The sequence below is a fragment of the Scylla paramamosain genome, chromosome 38, assembly GCF_035594125.1.
Source record: "Scylla paramamosain isolate STU-SP2022 chromosome 38, ASM3559412v1, whole genome shotgun sequence".
In the NCBI taxonomy this organism is placed as follows: Eukaryota; Metazoa; Arthropoda; class Malacostraca; order Decapoda; family Portunidae; genus Scylla; species Scylla paramamosain.
In genome coordinates, this window is record NC_087188.1 from 11,721,037 (window position 1) to 11,745,036 (window position 24,000).

General features: G+C 43.2%; 4 protein-coding genes across 7 annotated transcripts; 3 read left to right on the plus strand and 1 right to left on the minus strand.

The window, feature by feature from the left end:
- The first annotated feature begins 1,518 nt into the window (after positions 1–1,518).
- Positions 1,519–4,316, plus strand: LOC135091775 (uncharacterized). 3 transcript variants are annotated; one of them, XM_063989723.1, is made up of 4 exons: positions 1,519–1,808; positions 3,300–3,683; positions 3,823–3,987; positions 4,185–4,316. In XM_063989723.1, the coding sequence occupies exons 2-4, from the start codon at positions 3,300–3,302 to the stop codon at positions 4,284–4,286; spliced, it is 651 nt and encodes a 216-aa protein (XP_063845793.1). In that variant the 5' UTR covers positions 1,519–1,808; the 3' UTR covers positions 4,287–4,316. The 3 variants fall into 3 exon arrangements, with proteins under 3 accessions (XP_063845793.1, XP_063845792.1, XP_063845794.1); XM_063989722.1 differs by having other exon boundaries at positions 1,520–1,833; XM_063989724.1 differs by lacking the exon at positions 1,519–1,808 and adding an exon at positions 2,626–3,198.
- A 250-nt stretch (positions 4,317–4,566) lies between these two features.
- Positions 4,567–8,269, plus strand: LOC135091774 (uncharacterized). The gene is made up of 4 exons (XM_063989721.1): positions 4,567–4,806; positions 4,922–5,073; positions 5,256–5,420; positions 7,580–8,269. Exons 1-4 carry the CDS (start codon positions 4,686–4,688, stop codon positions 7,793–7,795), a joined length of 654 nt encoding a protein of 217 aa, XP_063845791.1. The 5' UTR covers positions 4,567–4,685; the 3' UTR covers positions 7,796–8,269.
- Positions 8,270–8,488: 219 nt separating this feature from the next.
- On the plus strand, positions 8,489–16,407 carry LOC135091777 (uncharacterized). Of its 2 annotated transcripts, XM_063989734.1 has the most exons (9): positions 8,489–9,626; positions 10,052–10,380; positions 10,536–10,919; positions 11,057–11,221; positions 11,419–11,499; positions 11,889–12,009; positions 12,125–12,276; positions 13,037–13,195; positions 15,216–16,407. In XM_063989734.1, exons 2-9 carry the CDS (start codon positions 10,231–10,233, stop codon positions 15,429–15,431), a joined length of 1,428 nt encoding a protein of 475 aa, XP_063845804.1. In that variant the 5' UTR covers positions 8,489–9,626; positions 10,052–10,230; the 3' UTR covers positions 15,432–16,407. The 2 variants fall into 2 exon arrangements, with proteins under 2 accessions (XP_063845804.1, XP_063845805.1); XM_063989735.1 differs by lacking the exon at positions 10,052–10,380.
- Positions 16,281–18,853, minus strand: LOC135091778 (nucleolar protein 12-like). Its single transcript, XM_063989736.1, has 4 exons — positions 18,635–18,853; positions 18,082–18,187; positions 17,600–17,791; positions 16,281–16,790 (listed from the first exon to the last, which is right to left on the minus strand). Exons 1-4 carry the CDS (start codon positions 18,763–18,765, stop codon positions 16,461–16,463), a joined length of 759 nt encoding a protein of 252 aa, XP_063845806.1. The 5' UTR covers positions 18,766–18,853; the 3' UTR covers positions 16,281–16,460.
- Between the last annotated feature and the right edge of the window lie 5,147 nt (positions 18,854–24,000).

Consider the following 24,000-nt stretch of genomic DNA (forward strand, 5'->3'; position numbering starts at 1 on the left):
GCAGCCCTACCAAGGCCCCTTCAAAGTCCTGAGCAGGAGGAGAAAGACGGTCACTGTGGACAAGGATGGTAAGGCTGACACCATCTCCATCGACCGAGTCAAGCCTGCCTACCTCCTTCACAGTGACCCGGCCGTCATCAACACCATCGGCCAGAACGTCGCCACCAACACCACTCGGCACCAGAAGACGGTTACGTTCCTCCTACCTCGTCACTAGGGGGGAATACTGTAGCGGGACACAAGTCACCGCTCCTAGCACTCCGTTTTCTGTTAATTTTTCACCCTTCCGTTTTCACTCTCTAGTGCACACGCTCTTGTCTTTCATCTCTTTTTCATCACTTTATGCATTTCTCTTACTTGTCACATTCTGTGCACGCTCTTTTACACATGTGTTACACATCTTCTTAATACATCTTACTACTCCTTTCTTCACACAGACATACACACACACATACACTCTCTTTTTCCATAGTTTTGTGTGTGTCGTTTGTAATGTTCAGTAATTTGTATATATATTGTTCATATTTTTGTTGAATAAATAAAGAATACCCAGGCTAAGTTTCCTTTGCCAGAGCTACAATGTTGTGACACTGGAAACTATTACCCTTCAAGGACTAAACACTGCTATGACTAAGAATCATAGTTGGGAGCCTAAACTTCACGCTTGAGCAACTTACGGGCGGCCAAGTAGCACCTCACCTTCGTTACAGTCTACAACAGCAGCAATACAACGATCAGAAAAGAAACTTAAAATGAAGTTACAGAGAGAAGGATAGAAGCCGCAGGAAGGAAATTTGGAAGTAAAAGCTTTGTGCCAAACTCTATCAAAAACTTTTGATATGTCTAAGGCAACAGCAAAAGTTTCACCAAAATTCCTAATAGGGTGTGCATTTTGTCCTCACATCTGGTGCGATGCAGCGCTTGGCTGTGCAGTACTGCCATCACATCTAAAACCATGTGTATGTGTGTGTGTGTTTCTCTCTCTCTCTCTCTCTCTCTCTCTCTCTCTCTCCAATTTCTCTCTCTGTTTAAACATAAGTCAGTGCTAGAGTCCAAAGGTGCACTGCCGTGTGCCGCCTATTTAAAGGACTAAGTATATCCTAACTTAATCTAGCTTAGTCTAGTATTGAAAAATAAAAATATATACATTTTACAAAATATGCACCTTAAATGATGTAAAATATACATATTTAGTTTTTAACCAAGTAATTCTTTTTTTCTTTTTCTTTTTTTTTTATCTGTCTATGTCCCATTTAGTCAACTGAGTTACTGTGTGTGTGATGTGTCAGTATGGATGTTTGTGTAGCACACACTATCACTGTGTTGGTAGCATCTTGACAGGTGTCCTGCTCATAATAACTATAATGTGTGCTTGGTTACCGTCAGAAGACTGTGCATCTTGACAGATGTCCTGCTCATAATAACTATAATGTGTGCTTGGTTACCGTCAGAAGACTGTGCATCTTCACAGTTGTCCTGATGCTCATAATTATTAAGTGTGCTTGGTTACCGTCAGAAGAGTGCGCATTTTCACAGGTGTCCTGATGCTCATAATAAATGTGTTCTTGGTTACCGTCAGAGAATCGCAGGTGTCCGGATGCTCATAATAACTATGTGTGCTTAGTTACCGTCAGAAGAGTGTGCATTTTCGCAGGTGTCCGGATGCTCATAATAAATATGTGTGCTTGGTTATCGTCAGGTGATACGTGTGCTTGGGATGAGCGCAGAGGGCGACGTTCTGCAGTGGTAACGTGGAAGCGACACGTCGACGACGCTGAGAAACTTGAGCTCCCTTTTTAAATTTCAGAGTACGTAGAAGAAGTAAAAGCGAAGGTAAGAGACAAGGTCAAGACAAGGTAAGAGCACAGTTGTAAGCAAGCAAACCGTCATGATCGCCATGAAAGTAATGACTCCGGTCGAGTGTCTCCGTCCCGTCAAAGAATAGACCTCAGGAAACCATAACACAAAACACGTATTTCCAAACGCTTTGTTCTCTTATAATGATGATTCTTAATGTTCATTTAAGTAAGGGAAACTTCTCAGGATCTTTTTTTTTTTTTATTAGTAATGACGCAGAATCGCTGTTAAAACATGAAAATGGCATTGGAAACTCCTGTAATCAATTTTTAATAATGAGTGTACAAGAACATTATTTTGAAAAAACTCTTAAGTCCATTTTTCCCAGTGATTGTTCACAGTCCTTGTTAAATTCACCATCAGTCTGAGAGAGAGAGAGAGAGAGAGAGAGAGAGAGAGAGAGAGAGAGAGAGAGAGAGAGAGAGAGAGAGAGAGAGAGAGAGAGAGATGGTGTACTGGGAACAATGTTATCACTGAGACTTCCTCTGTTAAGTCTAATTCAATAATTTTCACGTTACAAAGTTTTGCAGCGCCGTAAGGCAGAAAATCTCCGGAGAGGACAACGCCCAAACTCTCAGGATAAAAAGGTCAGACCACACACACACACACACACACACACACACACACACACACACACACACTCCATGTATCCTAATTCCTAATCAGCTGAATTCAGTTTATGTCGGGAACTGCTGCGGACCACGGATACAGAATTTTATTTATTTATTTTTTTTTTATCAGTAATTGAATGTGTATTGGTTAAGTTATGAAAACAACAGTGTGGAAGTTAATGACCATTCTGTCTGTGGTGTCCTCACAGTGGTGGAGGGCAAGAGGCTTCCATAGTCTCGCCGGGGCGCTAAGGGGCAAGGCTGCACTAGCTTCAGCGAGGCTTTCACCAGCTGGATGCGGTTCTTATTCATAGCCAGACTTGGTACCCAGCATGCTGTTTATATACACGTTAATCTCTTGCACTTTTTTCACCGGTGTAAGTGGATTTTCACATACAGTTATATAGTTCTGACGTGTTCTCCCGCGTGGCACTTTCACAACCTCTGTCATGGCTCCAGCACACCAGTGGAGGTGTCTCACAGCCTCATCACTTGCCACGCCGCTCTCTCTTGCTGCCGCGCTGCTCCCTGAGTGCAGACGTGTACTTAACGATGTGACCCCAGTGTTGTCTCCAATCTGCAACACATCACGGAAGGCGGCGCCTCACAGTCTCGCCTATCCTAGCGCTGCTCTCACTCTCCACCGCGCTCCTTAATCCCCAAGTAAAATTATAGTGAAAGAGTGACAATTTTCGGTCTCAAGTTTTCCTCTTCAGCGGAAAATACTCCAGTAAGGTTTTCGGTGCCAGTGCGCTCAAATATTGTTGTTACTGCTGCTGCTATTCAACTATCGTTTACTTCTTTATTTTCTTTCTCTTTCCATTCAAACAGATGCTCTCGAAGTACTGGAAGTGCTATCTCTACCTGGTGATCGGTGTCCTCTTGGCTTTGTCTCTCCATTACATCGCTCCGAGAGTCATTCCGACCACGCTCCAAGCTGTCGCCAGGAAGGGTGCCTTCCTTACTGAGCCTAAGCTACTTCAAAGCCAAGTCCGGGGCGACTCGGATCACTCAGTCCAAGAACAGCCAGTAAATTCAGGCCAAGAACACACAAGCCAAGACCACGGACACTCCAGAAGACTGGAGGTGATGCCTGTCATGGGCACCCAGCTCACCAATGCCTCACGCGCCACGATACTCGACTGTGCCAAGGGGGAACCTCGAGACAGTAAACCAGCTGCCGGAGAGACACCGGGGCCTCTACACGAGTGTTCGGTGTGTGTGTGTGTGTGTGTGAGTGTGTCATTACATGTCCCTTCAATCGATATGCATCATAAAATTTACGAACCAGAAATTCAACAAGCTTACACCTTACTTTACTCATTCGTGCCTCTTCCTCCTCCTCGTGGTGCAGGTGGAGGTGGAGTTGAGTCCGTGCTCGTGCAAGCGGACCATCACAGTTCACCTGCCTGAGCCGTGTTTCAGCACCTCCCCTGGGCGTCTCCTGCAACACATCAAGGACAGTCTCGGGGAGTCAGCGTGCAGTGACATCGCTACTCTCAGAGGCGCGGGACAAAAGGTACTCCATGCACGCCACTTATCATTTTTTTTCTTTATACTTTGGTCATCTTCACTCACACGAGTGACACAACAAGCTTACTCTTGCGGAGAGTGATCGCCTCTGTCACGCAACCTTCGAGGCACGCCCGCGGCCAAGTGTTACGCCGTCATGCTCTCGTGACACCCTTGTTTCTCTGGCACACTGTCTTTTCCCAGGTCGTGAGCTACTCCGTGGGCGGCCTTAAGTCTGCCGATTACGTCTTTGGAGCACAGCAGCTAGTGCCACGTGTTGCAGAGGTGAGTGGCAGTGCATGGTGACACGACACAACCACGAGAGCAGGTCTTCTTATACACCTTGGGATCTTTAGGGACTCATAATCCATTGCTAACTACCAGTGTTATCAGTAAATAGTGTTCTAGGTTACGCATCACGAGGTGAAGTGACGCTGCATTATAGCGCACGTGCTACACTTGTGTAACTCTTCCACCCTGTCACACTGTCACACTGCTGCCCCCATCATTATCTCTGTTGCAGCCAAGGAAGGTATAAGAAGCCTTGGTTGCAGCTGTGACAGATACTTGTAGGAAATGATGGAAAGCACCACTAATGTAGCATGTGACACGAGGCCCTTCATACCTGTAAGCCTCGCGTGATGTTTGGTGAGGCATGGATGTCTGCACTCATCCACTGGACAGTAACGCCTTTGTCGTGCACGGATGTACCCAGGCTGGATCATGAGGTTATACACTGACGCCTCCACCGACCCTTACACTTGGGTGTGTCCCTTCGTCTGCACCAACCCCCACCTGGACGTGTGTGACGCCGCTCAGCTGCCAGGTCAGTGCAGTCAGTCAGTGGTCGTCCTTGTGGTAACAGTTTTCTTACATTACCAATAGTGGTGAGACGTGACAATGGTGACTAAGGAGGCCGTGTTCGTGGTGGCGGTGCACAGGTCTGGGTAACGTGAGCCGCTCCCACCCAAGGATGTGGAGGTTTGCCACAATGGGGGACCCACTGGTGCGTCTGTACTTGATGCGTGACGCGGACGCGCCCTTGGTGCAGCGTGAGGTGGACGCCGTGAACCACTGGCTCCAGGCAGGCACGGTAAGGCTTCACAAACCCCAGAAACATTCATGGATGTCAGATTTCACAAGAGACATACAATTGAAGTACTCAAGGTCGTCACCTGTGGCTTCTTAGCTCACCATTGACCCCCACCTTGCTGACTATAAGGCAAATTGATGTCATTAAGTCGCCACGTATTCACGCCACCTTTGCTCAAGCAGTGCTACCACGTGATGCGGGATCATCCTTACCACGGGGTCTCCATGCTGGCGGGGATGTGGGGAGGCTGCCTGGACAAATGGAATACGAAAGAGAATGTGTTGAGGACCCGTGCCATATCACTCTGTAGCACCTCCACTAAAGTTAATGACCAGGGTGTCTTAGGGGTAAGCTATTCATCTACCAGTGATGTCATGAGAGTTTCTTGTGGTCAACTTTAATACAGGACCGGGGATAATTCTTATTGTCACATAAGTGTGGTGTGTTCTGTCAAGGAGTCACTGAGCAGACACACTCAACATGCAAAAAGTACCTTTACAAAAGGTACTTAAGCCTTCCATCACCAGAATCTCATGCATTTTATATTTCTGCCCGGAACCATGCCAAGTCTGTTCTCCAACTAGCCAAAAACTCTTTCATTAACAGAAAGTGTCAAAACCTTTCAAGATCTAACTCCCCTCGTGACTTCTGGCATCTAGCCAAAAATATCTCCAATAACTTTGCTTCTTCTTCTTTCCCTCTTTTATTTCAACCAGATGGCACCACTGCTATCACATCTATTTCTAAAGCTGAACTCTTCGCTCAAACCTTTGCTAAAACTCTACCTTGGACGATTCTGGGCTTGTTCCTCCCTCTCCTCCACCCTCTGACTACTTCATGCCACCTATTAAAATTCTTCGCAATGATGTTTTCCATGCCCTCGCTGGCCTAAACCCTCGGAAGGCTTATGGACCTGATAGGGTCCCACCTATTGTTCTCCGAAACTGTGCCTCCGTGTTTGCATCTTGCCTAGTCAAACTCTTTCAGCTCTGTCTGTCAACATCAACCTTTCCTTCTTGCTGGAAGTTTGCCTACATTCAACCTGTTTCTAAAAAGGGTGACCGTTCTAATCCCTCAAACTACCGTCCTATTGCTTTAATTTCCTGCCTATCTAAAGTTTTTGAATCTATCCTCAGCAGGAAGATTCTTAAACATCTATCACTTCACAACCATCTATCTGATCGCCAGTATGGGTTCCGTCAAGGCCGCTCTACTGGTGATCTTCTGGCTTTCCTTACTGAGTCTTGGTCATCCTCTTTTAGAGATTTTGGTGAAACTTTTGCTGTTGCCTTGGACATATCAAAAGCTTTTGATAGAGTCTGGCACAAAGCTTTAATTTCCAAACTACCCTCCTACGGCTTCTATCCTTCTCTCTGTAACTTCATCTCAAGTTTCCTTTCTGACCGTTCTATTGCTGCTGTGGTAGACGGTCACTGTTCTTCTCCTAAATCTATTAACAGTGGTGTTCCTCAGGGTTCTGTCCTGTCACCCACTCTCTTTTTATTATTCATTAATGATCTTCTAAACCAAACTTCTTGTCCTATCATCCACTCCTACGCTGATGATACCACCCTGCACTTTTCCACGTCTTTTCATAGACGCCCAACCCTTCAGGAGGTAAACATTTAACGCAGGGAAGCCACAGGACGCTTGTTTTCTGATTGGGGCAGAGCAAACTTGGTATTGTTCAATGCCTCAAAAACTCAATTCCTCCATCTATCAACTCGACACAACCTTCCAGACAACTATCCCCTCTTCTCCAATGACACTCAACTGTCCCCCTCTTCTACACTGAACATCCTCAGTCCGTCCTTTACTTATAATCTGAACTGCAAACTTCACTTCTCGTCTCTAGCTAAAACAGCTTCTATGAAGTAAGGTGTTCTGAGACGTCTTCGCGAGTTTCTCCCCCCCCCCAGCTGCTAACTCTTATCCGTCCATGTATGGAGTATGCTTTACATGTCTGGGGGGGTTCCATTCATACTGCTCTTCTAGACGGGGTGGAATCAAAAGCTTTTCGTCTCATCAACTCCTCTCCTCTAACTGACTGTCTTCAGCCTCTCTCTCACCGCCACAATGTTGAATCTCTAGCTGTCTTCTACCGCTATTTTCATGCTAACTGCTCTTCTGATCTTGCTAACTACATGCCTCCCCTCCTCCAGCGGCCTCTCTGCACAAGACTTTCTTCTTTCTCTCACCCCTATTCTGTCCACCTCTCTAACGCAAGAGTTAACCAGTATTCTCAATCATTCATCCCTTTCTCTGGTAAACTCTGGAACTCCCTGCCTGCTTCTGTATTTTCACCTTCCTATGACTTGAATTCCTTCAAGAGGGAGGTTTCAAGACACTTATTCATCAATTTTTGACTACTGCTTTGACCACATGGGACTGGCATTTCAGTGGGCATTTTTTTTATTGTATTTTTGTTGCCCTTGGCCAGTGTCCTTCCTACATAAAAAGAAAAAAAAAAGGTCCCTGCTAACCCCTGCCTTTCCTTCCCCCTCAGAAGGAGCTGTGGCCCATGGCTCGCCGTAACGCAACAGTTCATGACGCTTACACCTGCAGGAGCTTCCCAGGTTCCCTGCCCTTCCCGTCACGGAGGTTCAATTTCACTTTTGTAGGAATGAGGTCGTACAGGAAATATTACAGGAATGAAAAGGTCCCAAGGAGGTGTCCCGCGGCCTGTAGGCCCAAGGAACACCAGGATTGGCTGTATTGCTGATGGTCACCCAGGTCACCACCAGCATGTGCAGACGACCAGCCCTGATCAACAGACCTTTCTTTTGGGACTGGTTCATTAGTAGACACACTCGACAGGCAAAGCAGCAAAATGCCCGAGTCTGTGTTTAGCAAAACCAGCAGGCAGCACCTGCTCACTTGAGCCAGGCATTGGAGCTACAAAGCTGTCAAGACATCTCCTCCATTTAGCTGTTGATTCCGTGATGTTTTCTTGTTTACCTTTATACAAACAGCCATAATCATCTTACACAACACTGCTTTCTTCTCAGTAGCACTTGGCACCGTGTTTATCGTGCCACTCTCGGCATTGCTGTTTGTAAGAGTGTGGGGTTTGTTTTGCCCCAATTTATAGCAAAGTATTAAACAAACCTTAACTTTTCAGATCACATCTGATCACTATGGCAACATTATGTTTATTATATTGTCACCATTGGCAATTTCATGGCACATATAAATAAATATGTAAATAAATAAATAAATAAATAAATAAATGTACATACATACATATATATATATATATATATATATATATATATATATATATATATATATATATATATATATATATATATATATATATATATATATATATATATATATATATATATATATATATATATATATATATATATATATATATATATATATATATATATATATGTGTGTGTGTAAAAAGATGAATTCATAGAAATGAAACTAAATTCGTCCATGACCCATTTTGTCAGTGGCACCAATTGAAACTATACAGAGGGAAGGAAGTAAAAGAATGTGTTATAAAGGACGAGATAGAGGAAACTTTGTACAGAGGAGTGGCTGAACTAAGATGACAGAGGGAGGTTGCTAAAAGGATGTGTTAAGATGGACGAGGTAAAGGAAATTCTGTATACCTAAAGGTAGGTGCCACAGTAAGACAGGCGTGAAGGAAGTGCAGTGCGAGGGAAGAGCTCAAAGAGACAAGGAAGATCAGAGTTCATCAGAAAGTGTGGCGATTGTGTAGTGCATTAAATACCAGATTGACAATCATGCATGCACGAATGGAATATGCAAATTAGCAGGAATTACGGAGTCAATCATACAATTCAGGAATGAAATAGCAGAGATCCGATGTGTCATCCAGCACACACACACACACACACACACACACACACACACACACACACACACACATTTCGTATAATTTAACATTTTAATGTATCATCTGACTTCATTACCACTATGTACAACAACAACAATAACAACAACAACAACAACAACAACAATAACAACAACTACTACTACTATTACTACTACTACTACTACTACTACTACTACTACTACTAATAATAATAATAATAATAATAATAATAATAATAATAATAATAATAATGATAATAATAATACTGACACTTGGTTTTTTTATGTTATAGGGGGACGTAGGGTTACAAAGACTTACAGAGAAGGATAAAAACCGTAGGAGGGTACTTTGGAAATTAAAGTTGTGTCGCCACTACTACTACTACTACTACTACTACTACTGCTACTGTACCATGACAGCTGCGTTTACAAGTCAAAAACGCTCATTTAAACTTATACTTTGCACAGGTGTTCTTGGTTACGATGCAGGTGAGGGCAGGAACCGGCCGGGGTGAGTGTAGAAAACTGCACTCCGTTGCGGTGAGGTAAAAGTGACACGTGGACGTATTACCACTGAGAAACTGATTAAACTGCCTTATTGGATTAAAAAATAAATAAATAAAGAAAGAAAAGAAAAAAGAAAAGAAAAAAGAAAAAAGAAAGAAAAAAACAGGAAAAGCGAAAGGAATAGTGAAGACAAGGTAAGCGCACAGTTCTAAGCAAGCAAATCATTATAATCGCTATGAAAATAATGAGTTTGGTCGAGTGTCTCCGCCCCGTCCCTGTTCAAACAACAGACCGTGCTAGCTAGTATAATACAAGACCCGTATTTTGAAACACTGTTCTCTCATACTGATTTTTTTCGACGTCAAAAAAAAAATAAATAAATAAATAAATAAAATGAAATAAATAAATAAATAAAAAAAATATAGGAAGGATTTTCATTGGTGATTTTCCTCTGATCGTGCAGAATCCTCATTAAATCATAAAAATAGCCTTGAAAACCCGTGTAACTTGAACTACAAGACCCGCATTTTGAAAAGTTTTGTTCTCTTACAATGACAATTTTAACGCCCAATATATTTCTCTACTGATTTCCGTAAGTATTTTTTTTTCACACCGGTAGTGCAGAATTCTTGTTAAATTATCGTTAAAATCAAGAAAATAGTCTTAAAAACCTCCGTAATTTAAACTAGAGCTGTTGAAAGCACTGGAAATAACAAACATAACAATATCAGGAAGAATGACTTTCCTTACTGTACATGGAGTCTAGTGCCTTCATGTGAAACAAACTTCAGTTATGTGATGCACCGATTCCGGCGCAGTCAAGTTGAGGCTGAGATTAATATAATGTGTATAATGATCGGTGGGTATTCTTTACTGTGTGACGAAACCCTCATAGTGACACACACGGTCACGCCTCTGTTTCAGGAAAGAAGAACCTTGTCCATCTGGGTGAGAAAATTACAGTGGAAATATTATATGTATTGTACGTAAGATACTGGTATGTTGGAATACTGCGCATTGTAAAACTAACAAAAATTGTTTCCCACGTCGCCTCACCTCACTAAGCACACCCGCGTTCTTTCTTTCCCTTTCCATTCAAACAGATGCACTGGAAGTACTGGAAGTGCTATCTCTACCTGCTGATCGGCGTCCTCTTGGCTTTGTCTCTCCATTACATCGCCCTATGCATCAGCCCGACCACGCTCCAAGCTGTCCCCAGGGAGGGTGCCTTCCTTACTGAGCCCAAGCTACCTCAAAGCCAAGTCCGAAACGACTCGGATCACTCAGTCCAAGAACAGCCAGGAAATTCAAGCCAAGAACACACAAGCCAAGACCACGGACACTCCAGAAGACTGGAGGTGATGCCTGTCATGGGTACCCAGCTCACCAGTGACTCACACACCACGATATTCAACTGTACCAAGGGGGAACCTCAAGACAGTAAACCAGCTGCCGGAGAGACACCGGGGCCTCTACACGAGTGTTCGGTGTGTGTGTGTGTGTGTGTGTATGTCATTACATGTCCCTTCAATCGATATGCATCATAAAATTTACGAACCAGAAATTCAACAAGCTTACACCAGACTGTACTCATTCGTGCCTCTTCCTCCTCCTCGTGGTGCAGGTGGAGGTGGAGTTGAGTCCGTGCTCGTGCAAGCGGACCATCACAGTTCGCCTGCCTGAGCCGTGTTTCAGCACCTCCCCTGTGCGTCTCCTGCAACACATCAAGGACAGTCTCGGGGAGTCAGCGTGCAGTGACATCGCTACTCTCAGAGGCGCGGGACAAAAGGTACTCCATGCACGCCACTTATCATTTTTTTTCTTTATACTTTGGTCATCTTCACTCACACGAGTGACACAACAAGCTTACTCTTGCGGAGAGTGATCGCCTCTGTCACGCAACCTTCGAGGCACGCCCGCGGCCAAGTGTTACGCCGTCATGCTCTCGTGACATCCTTGTTTCTCTGGCACACTGTCTTTTCCCAGGTCGTGAGTTACTCTGTGGGCGGCCTTAAGTCTGCTGATCACGTCTTTGGAGCACTTCAGCTAGTGCCACGTGTTGCAGAGGTGAGTGGCAGTGCATGGTGACACGACACAACCACGAGAGCAGGTCTTCTTATACACCTTGGGATCTTTAGGGACTCACAATCCATTGCTAACTACCAGTGTTATCAGTAAATAGTGTTCTAAGTTACGCATCACGAAGTGAAGTGACGCTGCATTATAGCGCACGTGCTACACTTGTGTAACTCTTCCACCCTGTCACACTGTCACACTGCTGCCCCCATCATTATCTCTGTTGCAGCTGTGACAGATACTTGTAGGAAATGATGGAAAGCACCACTAATGTAGCATGTGACACGAGGCCCTTCATACCTGTAAGCCTCGCGTGATGTTTGATGAGGCATGGATGTCTGCACTCATCCACTGGACAGTAACGCCTTTGTCGTGCACAGATGTACCCAGGCTGGATCATGAGGTTATACACTGACGCCTCCACCGACCCTTACACTTGGGTGTGTCCCTTCGTCTGCACCAACCCCCACCTGGACGTGTGTGACGCCGCTCAGTTGCCAGGTCAGTGCAGTCAGTCAGTGGTCGTCCTTGTGGTAACAGTTTTGTTACATTACCAATAGTGGTGAGACGTGACAATGGTGACTAAGGAGGCCGTGTTCGTGGTGGCGGTGCACAGGTCTGGGTAACGTGAACCGCTCCCACCCAAGGATGTGGAGGTTTGCCACAATGGGGGACCCACTGGTGCATCTGTACTTGATGCGTGACGCGGACGCGCCCTTGGTGCAGCGTGAGGTGGACGCCGTGAACCACTGGCTCCAGGCAGGCACGGTAAGGCTTCACAAACCCCAGAAACATTCATGGATGTCAGATTTCACAAGAGACATACAATTGAAGTACTCAAGATCGCCACCTGTGGCTTCTTAGCTCACCATTGACCCCCATCTTGCTGACTATACAGTGTTTCCCAGTTATTCGATTCGGGGTACTTGCTAAATGCCTTCCGCGAATAGCAAAAATCAGCGAATCCGGGAACCCCCCACCCCCACCCGCTACAAGGCTCAGAAATATCTATATTTACAGTTTCAACCAGAAAATATACGTCTAACTTATCAAGCGCTTTTAATATTCACTTTTACACAATAAGAAACAATTCTTATACTCTTGTAATACGTAATTATAATAATCTTGTACATATCATATTAATAAAAGGGGATTAAAAACATGAACCTTCCTGAATTTGCATATCAACAATACATTGTTGTATTCAGGATTATGTTGAATAAGGAATATCAGTGGAATACCAGTATTGTATTGATGTGTAACTGTTACAAGTCCCAGAAAAAAAAAAAAAAAACGTGTAATTTATGATAATTGAAAGAATAATCCAGGCTCTTTGTGTTGAAAGACTGAGCCAGTGGTGACATCTGGCAAGTCTGAAAACTCCGCATTAGTTAGTTAAGGTTAGGAAAATTTTAAAAATCCGCGAATATGTGAAGCCGTGAATACTGAACCACGAATAGGCGGGGCGAACACTGCAACACAGTGACGTCATTATGTTGCCTCGTACACATCACTATTACTCAAGCAGTGCTACCACGTGATGCGGGACCATCCTGAACACGGGGTCTCCATGCCAGCGGGGATGTGGGGAGGCTGCCTGGACAAATGGAATCCGAAAGAGAATGTCTTGAGGACCCGTACCACAGCACTCTGTAGCACCTCCTCTAATGACCAAGATATTTTATGGGTAAGTTACTCATCTACCAGTGTTGTCATGAGAGTTCCTTGTAGTCAACTTTAATACAGGACCCAGGGCCCGTATTCTACAAACTGTCAAAGCCAAGTCCGTCAGTTATAACGAACCAAAACGGCGCATTTCCGACATAACTCCGTCAGAAACTTATGATCGACCATAAACTCCTATGGACGTTCAGACATAACTCTGTCAGAAACTTATAATCGACCATAAACTCCTGTGGACGATCATAAAATGACATGGGATGCTATGATAGGGTTCACCCTGTCTTAGCGCCACATGTGACCATCAGACATGTTTCAACATCATGACATGGTCGTACGTACTATAACACAATCCCCTGCTGGTTTTTTTTTTTTTTTTTTTAATATAACAATAAATATTAGTAACTATGAGTAAATAAATGTCCTTCTTTGAGGCAATAAAGTATTATTATAAATCACTGCCTGGAGTGGTATGATCAGTTTTCCTAAACATAAACATGCCTTGCGTTACCTGTTTTTTTTTTTCCTCTCTCTCTCTCTCTCTCTCTCTCTCTCTCTCTCTCTCTCTCTCTCTCTCTCTCTCTCTCTCTCTCTCTCTCTTTATGTAGGAGGGACACTGGCCAAGGGCAACAAAAATCCAATAAAAAAAAATGCCCACTGAAATGCCAGTCCCATAAAAGGGTCCAAACTGGTAGTCAAAAATTGAAGGATAAGCGTCTTGAAACCTCCCTCTTGAAGGAATTCAAGTCGTAGGAAGGTGGAAATACAGAAGCAGGCAGGGAGTTCCAGAGTTTACCAGAGAAAGGGATGAATGATTGAGAATACTGGTTAACTCTTGCGTTAGAGAGGTGGACAGAATAGCGGTGAGAGAAAGAAGAAAGTCTTGTGCAGCGAGGCCACGGGAGGAGGGGAGGCATGCAGTTAGCAAGATCAGAAGAGCAGTTAGCATGAAAATAGCAGTAGAAGACAGCTAGAGATGCAACATTGCAGCAATGAGAGAGAGGCTGAACCCATAAAACGTGTCGGACTGTCAGCCATAATCTTCTATATATTGTGTTTCTTTTGATTAAATACACTAACTTCCCCTAAAGTCATATGAAGTGAAAACAATTCAAATCCAAGAAAATAATGTCAAGAACCTATTTCATTCCACAAATTTAAAGATGAGAAATTGTTAACATGCTTTCTAGCAGCAGACGGTGATTGAGACGTGACCCCACAAATTATGGCAGCCATAAGATTGACAGTCATAAATTCTGTTAGCTATGACAGCTAGCTAGGGCCAACCATAAGCACTATGAAGAATATTTGCGCTGGACTACCCTGTGCAGTTCTGGTTCCCACATTACACAAAGGGTATAGGTCTATTAGAATCAGTACAAAGGAGAATGACTAAAAGGTTACAGGGGATGAGTATTTCTTACGAGGCAAGACTGAAGCTGTTAAACTTACATTCTTTAGAGAGACGTAGGTTAAGAGGGGACCTGATAGAAGTCTTTAAGTGGCATAAGAGTTATAACAAGGGGGACGTAAGCAAAATTCTTAGGATCAGCAACCAGGACAGAACAAGAAATAATGGGTTCAAGCTTGAAAAATTTATGTTTCAGAAAGGGATAGGAAGAAATTGGTTCTCAAATAAAGTGGTAGATGAATGGAATGGACTCAGTAATCAAGTTGTTAGTGCTAAGACATTAGGGGGCTTTAAGAGAAGATTAGATAGACTTATGGATGGGGATGATAGGTGGAAATAGGTAGGTATATTTCATACAAGGACTACCAGCTTGGTGGATTCTTGCAGCTTCCCTTATTTCTTATGTTCTTATGATAATTCTTATTTTACAAGTAAGTGTGGTAAGTGTGTTCCGTGAAGAAGTCACTGAACAGACACACTCAACATGCACGTCAACATTGGTTTAACACTGCATCTATTCACATTTTTGAAAAGTGGCCAGACTTTACGTGGTTTTCTTTCCCTTTACAAGTATCAGGCATGGTCCCTGCTAACCCCTGCCTTTCCTTCACCTCAGAGGGAACTGTGGCCCGTGGCTTGCCGTAACGCAACAGTTCATGACGCTTACACCTGCAAGAGGTTCCCAGGTTCCCTGCCCTTCCCATCACGGAGGTTCAGTTTCAATTATGTAGGAATGAGGATGTACAGGAAACATTTCAAGAAAGATAAGGTCCATAGTAAGTGTCCTGCAGCCTGCCGGCCCAAGGAACACCAGGATTGGCTGTATTGCTGATGGTCACCCAGGTCACTACCAGCATGTGCAGATGAGCAGCCCTGATCAACAGACCTTTCTTTTGAGACTGATTCATATGTGGGCCTATTTTGTTCACCCTTTTTTCTTGCCCTTGACAAGTACCCCCACTTACATATATATAAAGAAGTGCCTGTCATTAGACACACTCAACAGGCAAAGCGGCAAAATGCCCGAGTCTGTGTTTAGCAAAACCAGCAGGCAGTACCTGCTCACTTGAGCCAGGCATTGGAGCTACAAAGCTGTCAAGACGTCTCTTCCATTTAGCTGTTCATTCCGTGATATTTTCTTGTTTACCTTTATACAAACAGCCATAATCATCTTACACAACACTGCTTTCTTCTCAATAACACTTGGCACCATGTTCATCATCTGTATGCTGCCCTTGCATCAACTCAGCCGTGTGGATGGCATTCAAGTGCATCCCCTGCAGAATATACCCACTGTTGTGCCTCTGCCCACCATCAGCTGTGTGCACTCCTTGCCTTACATTTGGCAAGCACTCTGAAGCATCATATGTAAGGAGTGTTCCTGCTACTTTTTTCAATTTATGTTAAACTAGGCATTTGATGTTTGTAAGAGTGTGGGGCATGTTTTCCCCAATTTATAGCAAAGTATTTTACAAACCTGAAGTTTTCAAATCTTGTACATTTAATGAACTAGTATACCCATGTTTGATCATCATGGGAACTCTTGCAGTCACCATATTCTTTGCTGCTATATTCCCTGAAAGCACCCAAGTTAATGTAGGTTGCTTGTTCTCAACCTCAACAAACTCATGACAGTCATCACCACCACCACCATCACTTGCATAGGGCACAATACACAGCATTTATTAACTTTACCAGTTGGTTTACTGGTTTATTCTTGCTTTGATCATTTAGTACATTTATATGGAGACAAAGAACATTTTCAGTATTTCCAGTAATTTTAAATAATAAAAAGTTGTGAGGAAAAACCATTTGTATTTTTCAACATTATCACATAAGCATACACAAAACACAAGCATCCCTATTCTTTATTTGATGTGCGCTTATGTCTCATCTTCTTCGCCTTAAGCTTCCTGCGACGGTTGTTCTCCCTAGCCTGTGCTTTCTTCTGCTTGGTGGCATCTCGCATCTGCTTCTGCTTCATCAGTTTGCTGCGCTTGAGGGCCATGGCGCTGCTCTTCTTAAGGGAATAAACCAAGTCACGGTGGCTGTGGATACCAAGACGGTCAAGGTTCTCTGGGCTGACATCCTCCTCCTCTTCCTGCTCCTCTTCTTCCTTCTCTGGCACTGAATTTCTATTACTTGAAGCTTGTATATTATTACTCTTGCTGTTGCTGGTGCTTGTCTCCATCTGTGAGTTCAAGAGTAAGTTTGTCGCGCATATATCAAAGATCAAAGGATAAAATAATGACTGTGTAGGTACTGACACTCCCCGACATACAAGTGAGTCTGGTTTCAGATGGCTGTTCAAAAACTGTTATACTCGTATTTGTAAGTCGTTATTTTGTAAAAGAAATTTGTGTGTGTATCCTCTCGAGTTTTGTGCTTGCCTTCTTCCAAAGCCATAGTGCAAAATTCAAGGATCAGAAAATTCAAGGTATTGAGAATACTATTTGAGTGTGTTTTGTCCTTGCATTTGGTGTGATGGAGCAATGTGGTGATCTTGATCTTGATGCTACAGGTGGCTCAGAACTGCTCTTAAGCCAGACCTTTCATTCATATCTGTAGACATTTGTAACTCGAATATTCGCAAGTCGGGAGGTGTCTGTACTAATATTCCAATATACTAATAGAAGCATTCTATGGTGTTTCACCATTAAAAGTGCCAATTCCTACTTTCAGCAACTGTATCTTCCTGGTACAGTTTCAAAGGCAGTACCAAATTTGTCACCAGGCATGGTAGATTTTGATAGAAAGGATCAAATGCCTCCCACACTTTTCTAAGGTAAAGTATGCTAAGTTTTCATTATTTATTTAACTAAAGTGTTGATAGGAACTGCTGTGTTAGACCCTGGTATTTAAAGTACAAGGCCACAGGTTGCAATCTGCTGTAGGTTCTTTGTTGGTTCAAGCACTACAAAACAAAGAAACCAAGTGGTGCAGTCCTGCCCATGGAATTCCTACAATAACTTCTGTCTCTGAAGTGCTGCAACACCTTACCTCATTCACACCTATGTGATGCTTGGAGGTCAGGTCAAGGTCACAGATTTCCACTGTTGCTGAGCCACAGTTGAGTGTTACTTTGTTCTTGTCAGTCTCCTCTTCCTCATCCTCATCATCAATCATCCCTATTCCTCCATGTTCCATAAGCTCCTGACCTTGCTTGATCATCTTCTTCACAATGTCCTTTCTCTATAGTGGGAAAAGTTTATGTCAGTACCATAATCTTTACTTATTTATTTATTACTATTATAATTTTACTTCGTGGAAATATGCAGCCAGCTGTGCTATCCCTTTCCACTAAAGGCTGATGGGACTAAGACTGAATAATGTGCCTATGAGTGTGTAGTGCACTGTCTGGGCCCTCCTGTTAGGAACTGAAGCCACGGTATATAGATAGTTAGATTGTTATTATTATTCTACTTTACTTATTCTTTTATTACATACTTGGTATGTCCTTACACTTATAATAACACACTTACTTCTTTCTTTATTTGCTTCTTCTCTGCCTTCAAGTCTTCCTGGAGTTTCTTGAATGCCTTTTCTCGCCTCTCTCTTTTCCTCTTCTGGAATCCCGTCAAGTAAGCTCTGCAAGGAAATCATTGGCTTCATTAAGAATTCTGAAACACTTACTATTAATTTTTCTGAAAATATGACGCCTTTACAAATCATGATCTACACAATGAAGGGATCAGCAGTGAAATTAATTAACAGAATTCATCAAAACCTAACCTAGCTCTTGGATAAAAACGCAAACATTATTTTAGTATTATTAGTTCATTTACCAGGACATCGCGGTAGCTCTCCATGCCATGTCAGGCCACAAAGTGGAAGTTTGATTACTGCCTGAACGCTGAAATTAACTTAATATTAAGATCTAATGGGCACTGATTTAGCTATGGCTTTTTTTTTTTGCTATACAATTTAAAGGTGGCATTCCATAAACACATAAATACATAAACTGATAAGAGGTGCAATAATAATAATAATAATAATAATAACAGCAATGGTTCCTGCATCAACACCGCAGCTCACCTCCTGTCCTCGGCGTCAAACTTAATATGCAGCTTATTTTGCCGGTTTGTGTGCTTCATCTTGTTGCCTTTCTGCTTCCCGACCTTCCACTTATTCTTCCTGAACCCTGATGCCTTATTGGGAGTCTTCATCTTCGTCCAAGAGAAGAGACGGAGTATAATGAACCTCTCTCTAGAGTCATGAGTGCACGTGTGTTGTTGTTTTGGTCTCGACTCTTGATTCACTCCTGCCATCGGAGTCAGGATCAAGACTTCCCACTTGAGCTTTGCATAGGGACAGGTATTTTCATTATACGTATACGAGCAGAAAAGGCACCTTGTGACACCAGCAACAGCAATAATTAAGGAGGAGAAATAGTATAGGAGATTAGAAGAGGATGGAGGGATCAGCACAGCATAATTGAACCATATGCTGCTGAGTCAGGAAAAAAAAAAAAAAAGGTAGAAAAACTGAACGTTTAATTTCATAGAAGCTGTTTTAGCTAGAGATGAGATGGGAAGCTTCCATTTTAGATTATAAGTAAAGGAGAGATCGAAAATGTGGACTGTAGAAGAGGAGGATAGTTGAATGCAACTCAAGAATAAGGGATAATTATCTCGAAGGTTGAGTCAAGTTGATAGATTTTTTTTTTTTTTTTTTATGTAGGAAGGACACTGGCCAAGGACAACAAAAATCCAATAAAAAAAAATATATGCCCACTGAAATGCCAGTCCCATAAAAGGATCAAAGCAGTGGTCAAAAATTGATGAATAAGTGTCTTGAAACCTCCCTCTTGAAGGAATTCAAGTCATAGGAAGGTGGAAATACAGAAGCAGGCAGGGAGTTCCAGAGTTTACCAGAGAAAGGGATGAATGATTGAATATACTCGTTAACTCTTGCGTTAGAGAGGTGGACAGAATAGGGGTGAGAGAAAGAAGAAAGTCTTGTGCAGCGAGGCCGCGGAAGGAGGGGAGGCATGCAGTTAGCAAGATCAGAAGAGCAGTTAGCATGAAAATAGCGGTAAAAGACAGCTAGATATGCAACATTGCGGCGGTGAGAGAGAGAAGCTGAAGACAGTCAGTTAGAGGAGAGGAGTCGATGAGACGAAAAGCTTTTGATTCCACCCTGTCTAGTAGAGCAGTATGAGTGGAACCCCCCCAGACATGTGAAGCATACTCCATACATGGACGGATAAGGCCCTTGTACAGAGTTAGCAGCTGGGGGGGTGAGAAAAACTGGCGGAGACGTCTCAGAACACCTAACTTCATAGAAGCTGTTTTAACTAGAGATGAGATGTGAAGTTTCCAGTTCAGTTTATAAGTAAAGGACAGACCGAGGATGTTCAGTGTAGAAGAGGGGGACAGTTGAGTGTCATTGAAGAGGGGATAGTTGTCTGGAAGGTTATGTCGAGTTGATAGATGGAGGAATTGAGTTTTTGAGGCATTGAACAATACCAAGTTTGCTCTCCCCCAATCAGAAATTTTAGAAAGATCAGAAGTCAAGCGTTCTGTGGCTTCCCTGCGTGATATGTTTACCTCCTGAACGGTTGGACGTCTATGAAAAGATGTGGAAAAGTGCAGGGTGGTATCATCAGCATAGGAGTGGATAGGACAAGAAGTTTGGTTTAGAAGATCATTAATGAATAATAAGAAGAGAGTGGGTGACAGGACAGAACCCTAAGGAACACAACTGTTAATAGATTTAGGAGAAGAACAGTGACTGTCTACCACAGCAGTAATAGAACGGTCAGATAGGAAACTTGAGATGAAGTTACAGAGAGAAGGATAGAAACCGTAGGAGGGTAGTCTGGAAATCAAAGCTTTGTGCCAGACCCTATCAAAAGCTTTTGATATGTCCAAGGCAACAGCAAAAGTTTCACCAAAATCTCTAAAAGAGGATGACCAAGTCTCAGTAAGGAAAGCCAGATCACCAGTAGAGCGGCCTTGACGGAACCCATACTGGCGATCAGATAGAAGGTTGTGAAGTGATAGATGTTTAAGAATCTTCCTGTTGAGGATAGATTCAAAAACTTTAGATAGGCAGGAAATTAAAGCAATAGGACGGTAGTTTGAGGGATTAGAACGGTCACCCTTTTTAGGAACAGGTTGAATGTAGGCAAACTTCCAGCAAGAAGGAAAGGTAGATGTTGACAGACAGAGCTGAAAGAGTTTGACTAGGCAAGGTGCAAGCACGGAGGCACAGTTTCGGAGAACAATAGGAGGGACCCCATCAGGTCCATAAGCCTTCCGAGGGTTTAGGCCAGCGAGGGCATGGAAAACATCATTGCGAAGAATTTTAATACGTGGCATGAAGTAGTCAGAGGGTGGAGGAGAGGGAGGAACAAGCCCAGAATCGTCCAAGGTAGAGTTTTTAGCAAAGGTTTGAGCGAAGAGTTCAGCTTTAGAAATAGATGTGATAGCAATGGTGCCATCTGGTTGAAATAGAGGAGGGAAAGAAGAAGAAGCAAAGTTATAGGAGATATTTTTTGCTAGATGCCAGAAATCACGAGGGGAGTTAGATCTTGAAAGGTTTTGACATTTTCTGTTAATGAAGGAGTTTTGGCTAGTTGGAGAACAGACGTGGCATGGTTCCGGGCAGAAATATAAAGTGCATGAGATTCTGGTGATGGAAGGCTTAAGTACCTTTTGTGGGCCACCTCTCTATCATGTATAGCACGAGAACAAGCTGTGTTAAACCAAGGTTTAGAAGGTTTAGGACGAGAAAAGAGTGAGGAATGTACACCTCCATGCCAGACACTATCACCTCTGTTATGCGTTCAGCACACAAAGACAGGTCTCTGACACGGAAGCAGTAGTCATTCTAAGGAAAATCAGCAAAATACCTCCTCAGGTCCCCCCAACTAGCAGAGACAAAACGCCAGAGGCACCTTCGCTTAGGGGGATCCTGAGAAGGGATTGGAGCAATAGGACAAGATAAAGATATGAGATTGTGATCGGAGGAGCCCAACGGAAAAGAAAGGGTGACAGCATAAGCAGAAGGATTAGAGGTCAGGAAAAGGTCAAGAATGTTGGGCGTATCTCCAAGACGGTCAGGAATACGAGTAGGGTGTTGCACCAATTGTTCTAGGTCATGGAGGATAGCAAAGTTGTAGGCTAGTTCACCAGGATGGTCAGTGAAGGGAGAGGAAAGCCAAAGCTGGTGGTGAACATTGAAGTCTCCAAGAATGGAGATTTCTGCGAAAGGGAAGAGAGTCAGAATGTGCTCCACTTTGGAAGTTAAGTAGTCAAAGAATTTCTTATAGTCAGAGGAGTTAGGTGAGAGGTATACAGCACAGATAAATTTAGTATGAGAGTGACTCTGTAGTCGTAGCCAGATGGTGGAAAACTCGGAAGATTCAAGAGCGTGGGCACGAGAGCAGGTTAAGTCATTGCGCACATAAACGCAGCATCCAGCTTTGGATCGAAAATGAGGATAGAGAAAGTAGGAGGGAACAGAAAAGGGGCTACTGTCAGTTGCCTCAGACACCTGAGTTTCAGTGAGGAAAAGAAGATGAGGTTTAGAAGAGGAGAGGTGTGTTCTACAGATTGAAAATTAGATCTTAGACCGCGAATGTTGTAGAAGTTAATGTTAAGACACTTAGGGTCGTCGACAGAAAGGCAGTCCGACCTGGGGACATTTATGGTCCCCTCCCCAGATTGGGACTCCGAGGCTGGTGTAGGAGTCGCCACGATGATTTTAAAATTTTTGAGTGAAGGGTGTGTGTTATTAGGTGCTCGTAGTTTTGTGTGGAGGAAGAGAGTTGTCTTTAGAGGGCAGGCTATGACTGCCCCCTTGTGTTGTGAGACACAATGGGAAACGTTCAGTGAGGTCACAGCTGGGTTAAATGATAAGTTCACAGCACCCCCTGAACAGTGCTTTAGACCTCACTGGAAGTAATTATCGTTTCGGCAGGTGTCTACTGCCTCCTCCTCCTGAAGGAATTGAGTTTTTAAGACATTGCCACAGTCAGAATTTTTGGGGGGAATCAGAAATCAGGTTTTCTGTAGCTTCCCTGCGTGAGCTATTTAATTCCTGAACGGTTGGACATTTATGAAAAGACGTGGAAAAGTGCAGGGTAGGAGTGGTTATGACAAGAAGTTTGGTTAAGATCATTGATGAATGATAGGAAGAGAATGGGTGACAAGACAGAACCCTGAATAACGCTATTGTTAAAAGACAGAAGAACAGTGACCATCACAGCAGCAATAGTGCGGCCAGAAAAGAAATTTGAGGTGAAGTTACAGAGGATAGAAGACGTAGGAGGGGAGTTTGGAAATCAAAGCTTTGTGCCAGACTCTTATCAAAAGCTTTTGATATGTCTAAAGCATACTGGCAATCAGATATAAGGTTGTGAAGTGAAAGATGTTTAAGAATCTTCCTGTTGAGGATAGTTTCAAAAACATTAGAATGGAAGGAAATTAAATCAATAGGGCGCTATAGTTTGAGGGATCAGAGTGGCCACCCTCTTTAGGAACAGTGGGACATTTCTGGCGTCCTCCCCAGATAGGGACTCTGAGGCTGGTGTAGGAAATCCCATTATAACATTTTGAATTTTGAGTGAAGGGTGTCCGTGTATTAGTGCATGTAGAGTTGGGTGGAGGAAAAGAGTTGTCTTTAGAGAACAGGCTGTGACTGCCCCCTTGTGTTGTGAGACACAAAGGGAAACGTTTATTGAGGTCACAGCTGGGTCACTGGAAAGTTCACAGCATCCCCCGATCCAGTACAAAACAGATCCAGTGTTTGTCATCTCACCAGGAGTAATTATCGTTTCGGCCGGTGTCTAGTCCTTCCTCCATATGCACAAACAGTACTTGATATGCAACTATAAAGCTCCATTCACACAAAGCAACTGCATTTTCTTTCTAGTATACAACAGCAACTTAACCGATACTGAGTAAGAATTGAAACAAACTTGTATAAAAGAATAAAAAATGGGAAATCAAGATATGGAGACATAACATAACACCATGTATCATTTAAATGGATCCCACTGCTGCCACTAAATATTAAATCCCTCCTAAGCCAGTCTAGACAAATGCTGAGAAATTTATCTGAAGGCAAGATTAATCTTTAGCTATGAAAGGCTTTATTGTAGTGAGGAGTATTAAACTCCTCACTACAACAAAGAACAGTGCCTTATTAGATATTGAGATCATATAGTCAGGTCTCTAGGTCAATATTTGGGTCTTTGTACTTCAGTCACTAGTTTCAGAAGCTACACCACCTACTCCCTCTCTTTTCACTCACATTCCATCCTTGTTCAGGCAGAAACACCAGCATCTGCATTGTGTAGCCCTAATAACTTCTTGCAGCTCCCCGTTTCCTATGTTCTTACATTGTGCCCTCACTAAAAAGACACATGATCACTAGTTAAGGCTTCTTCCATG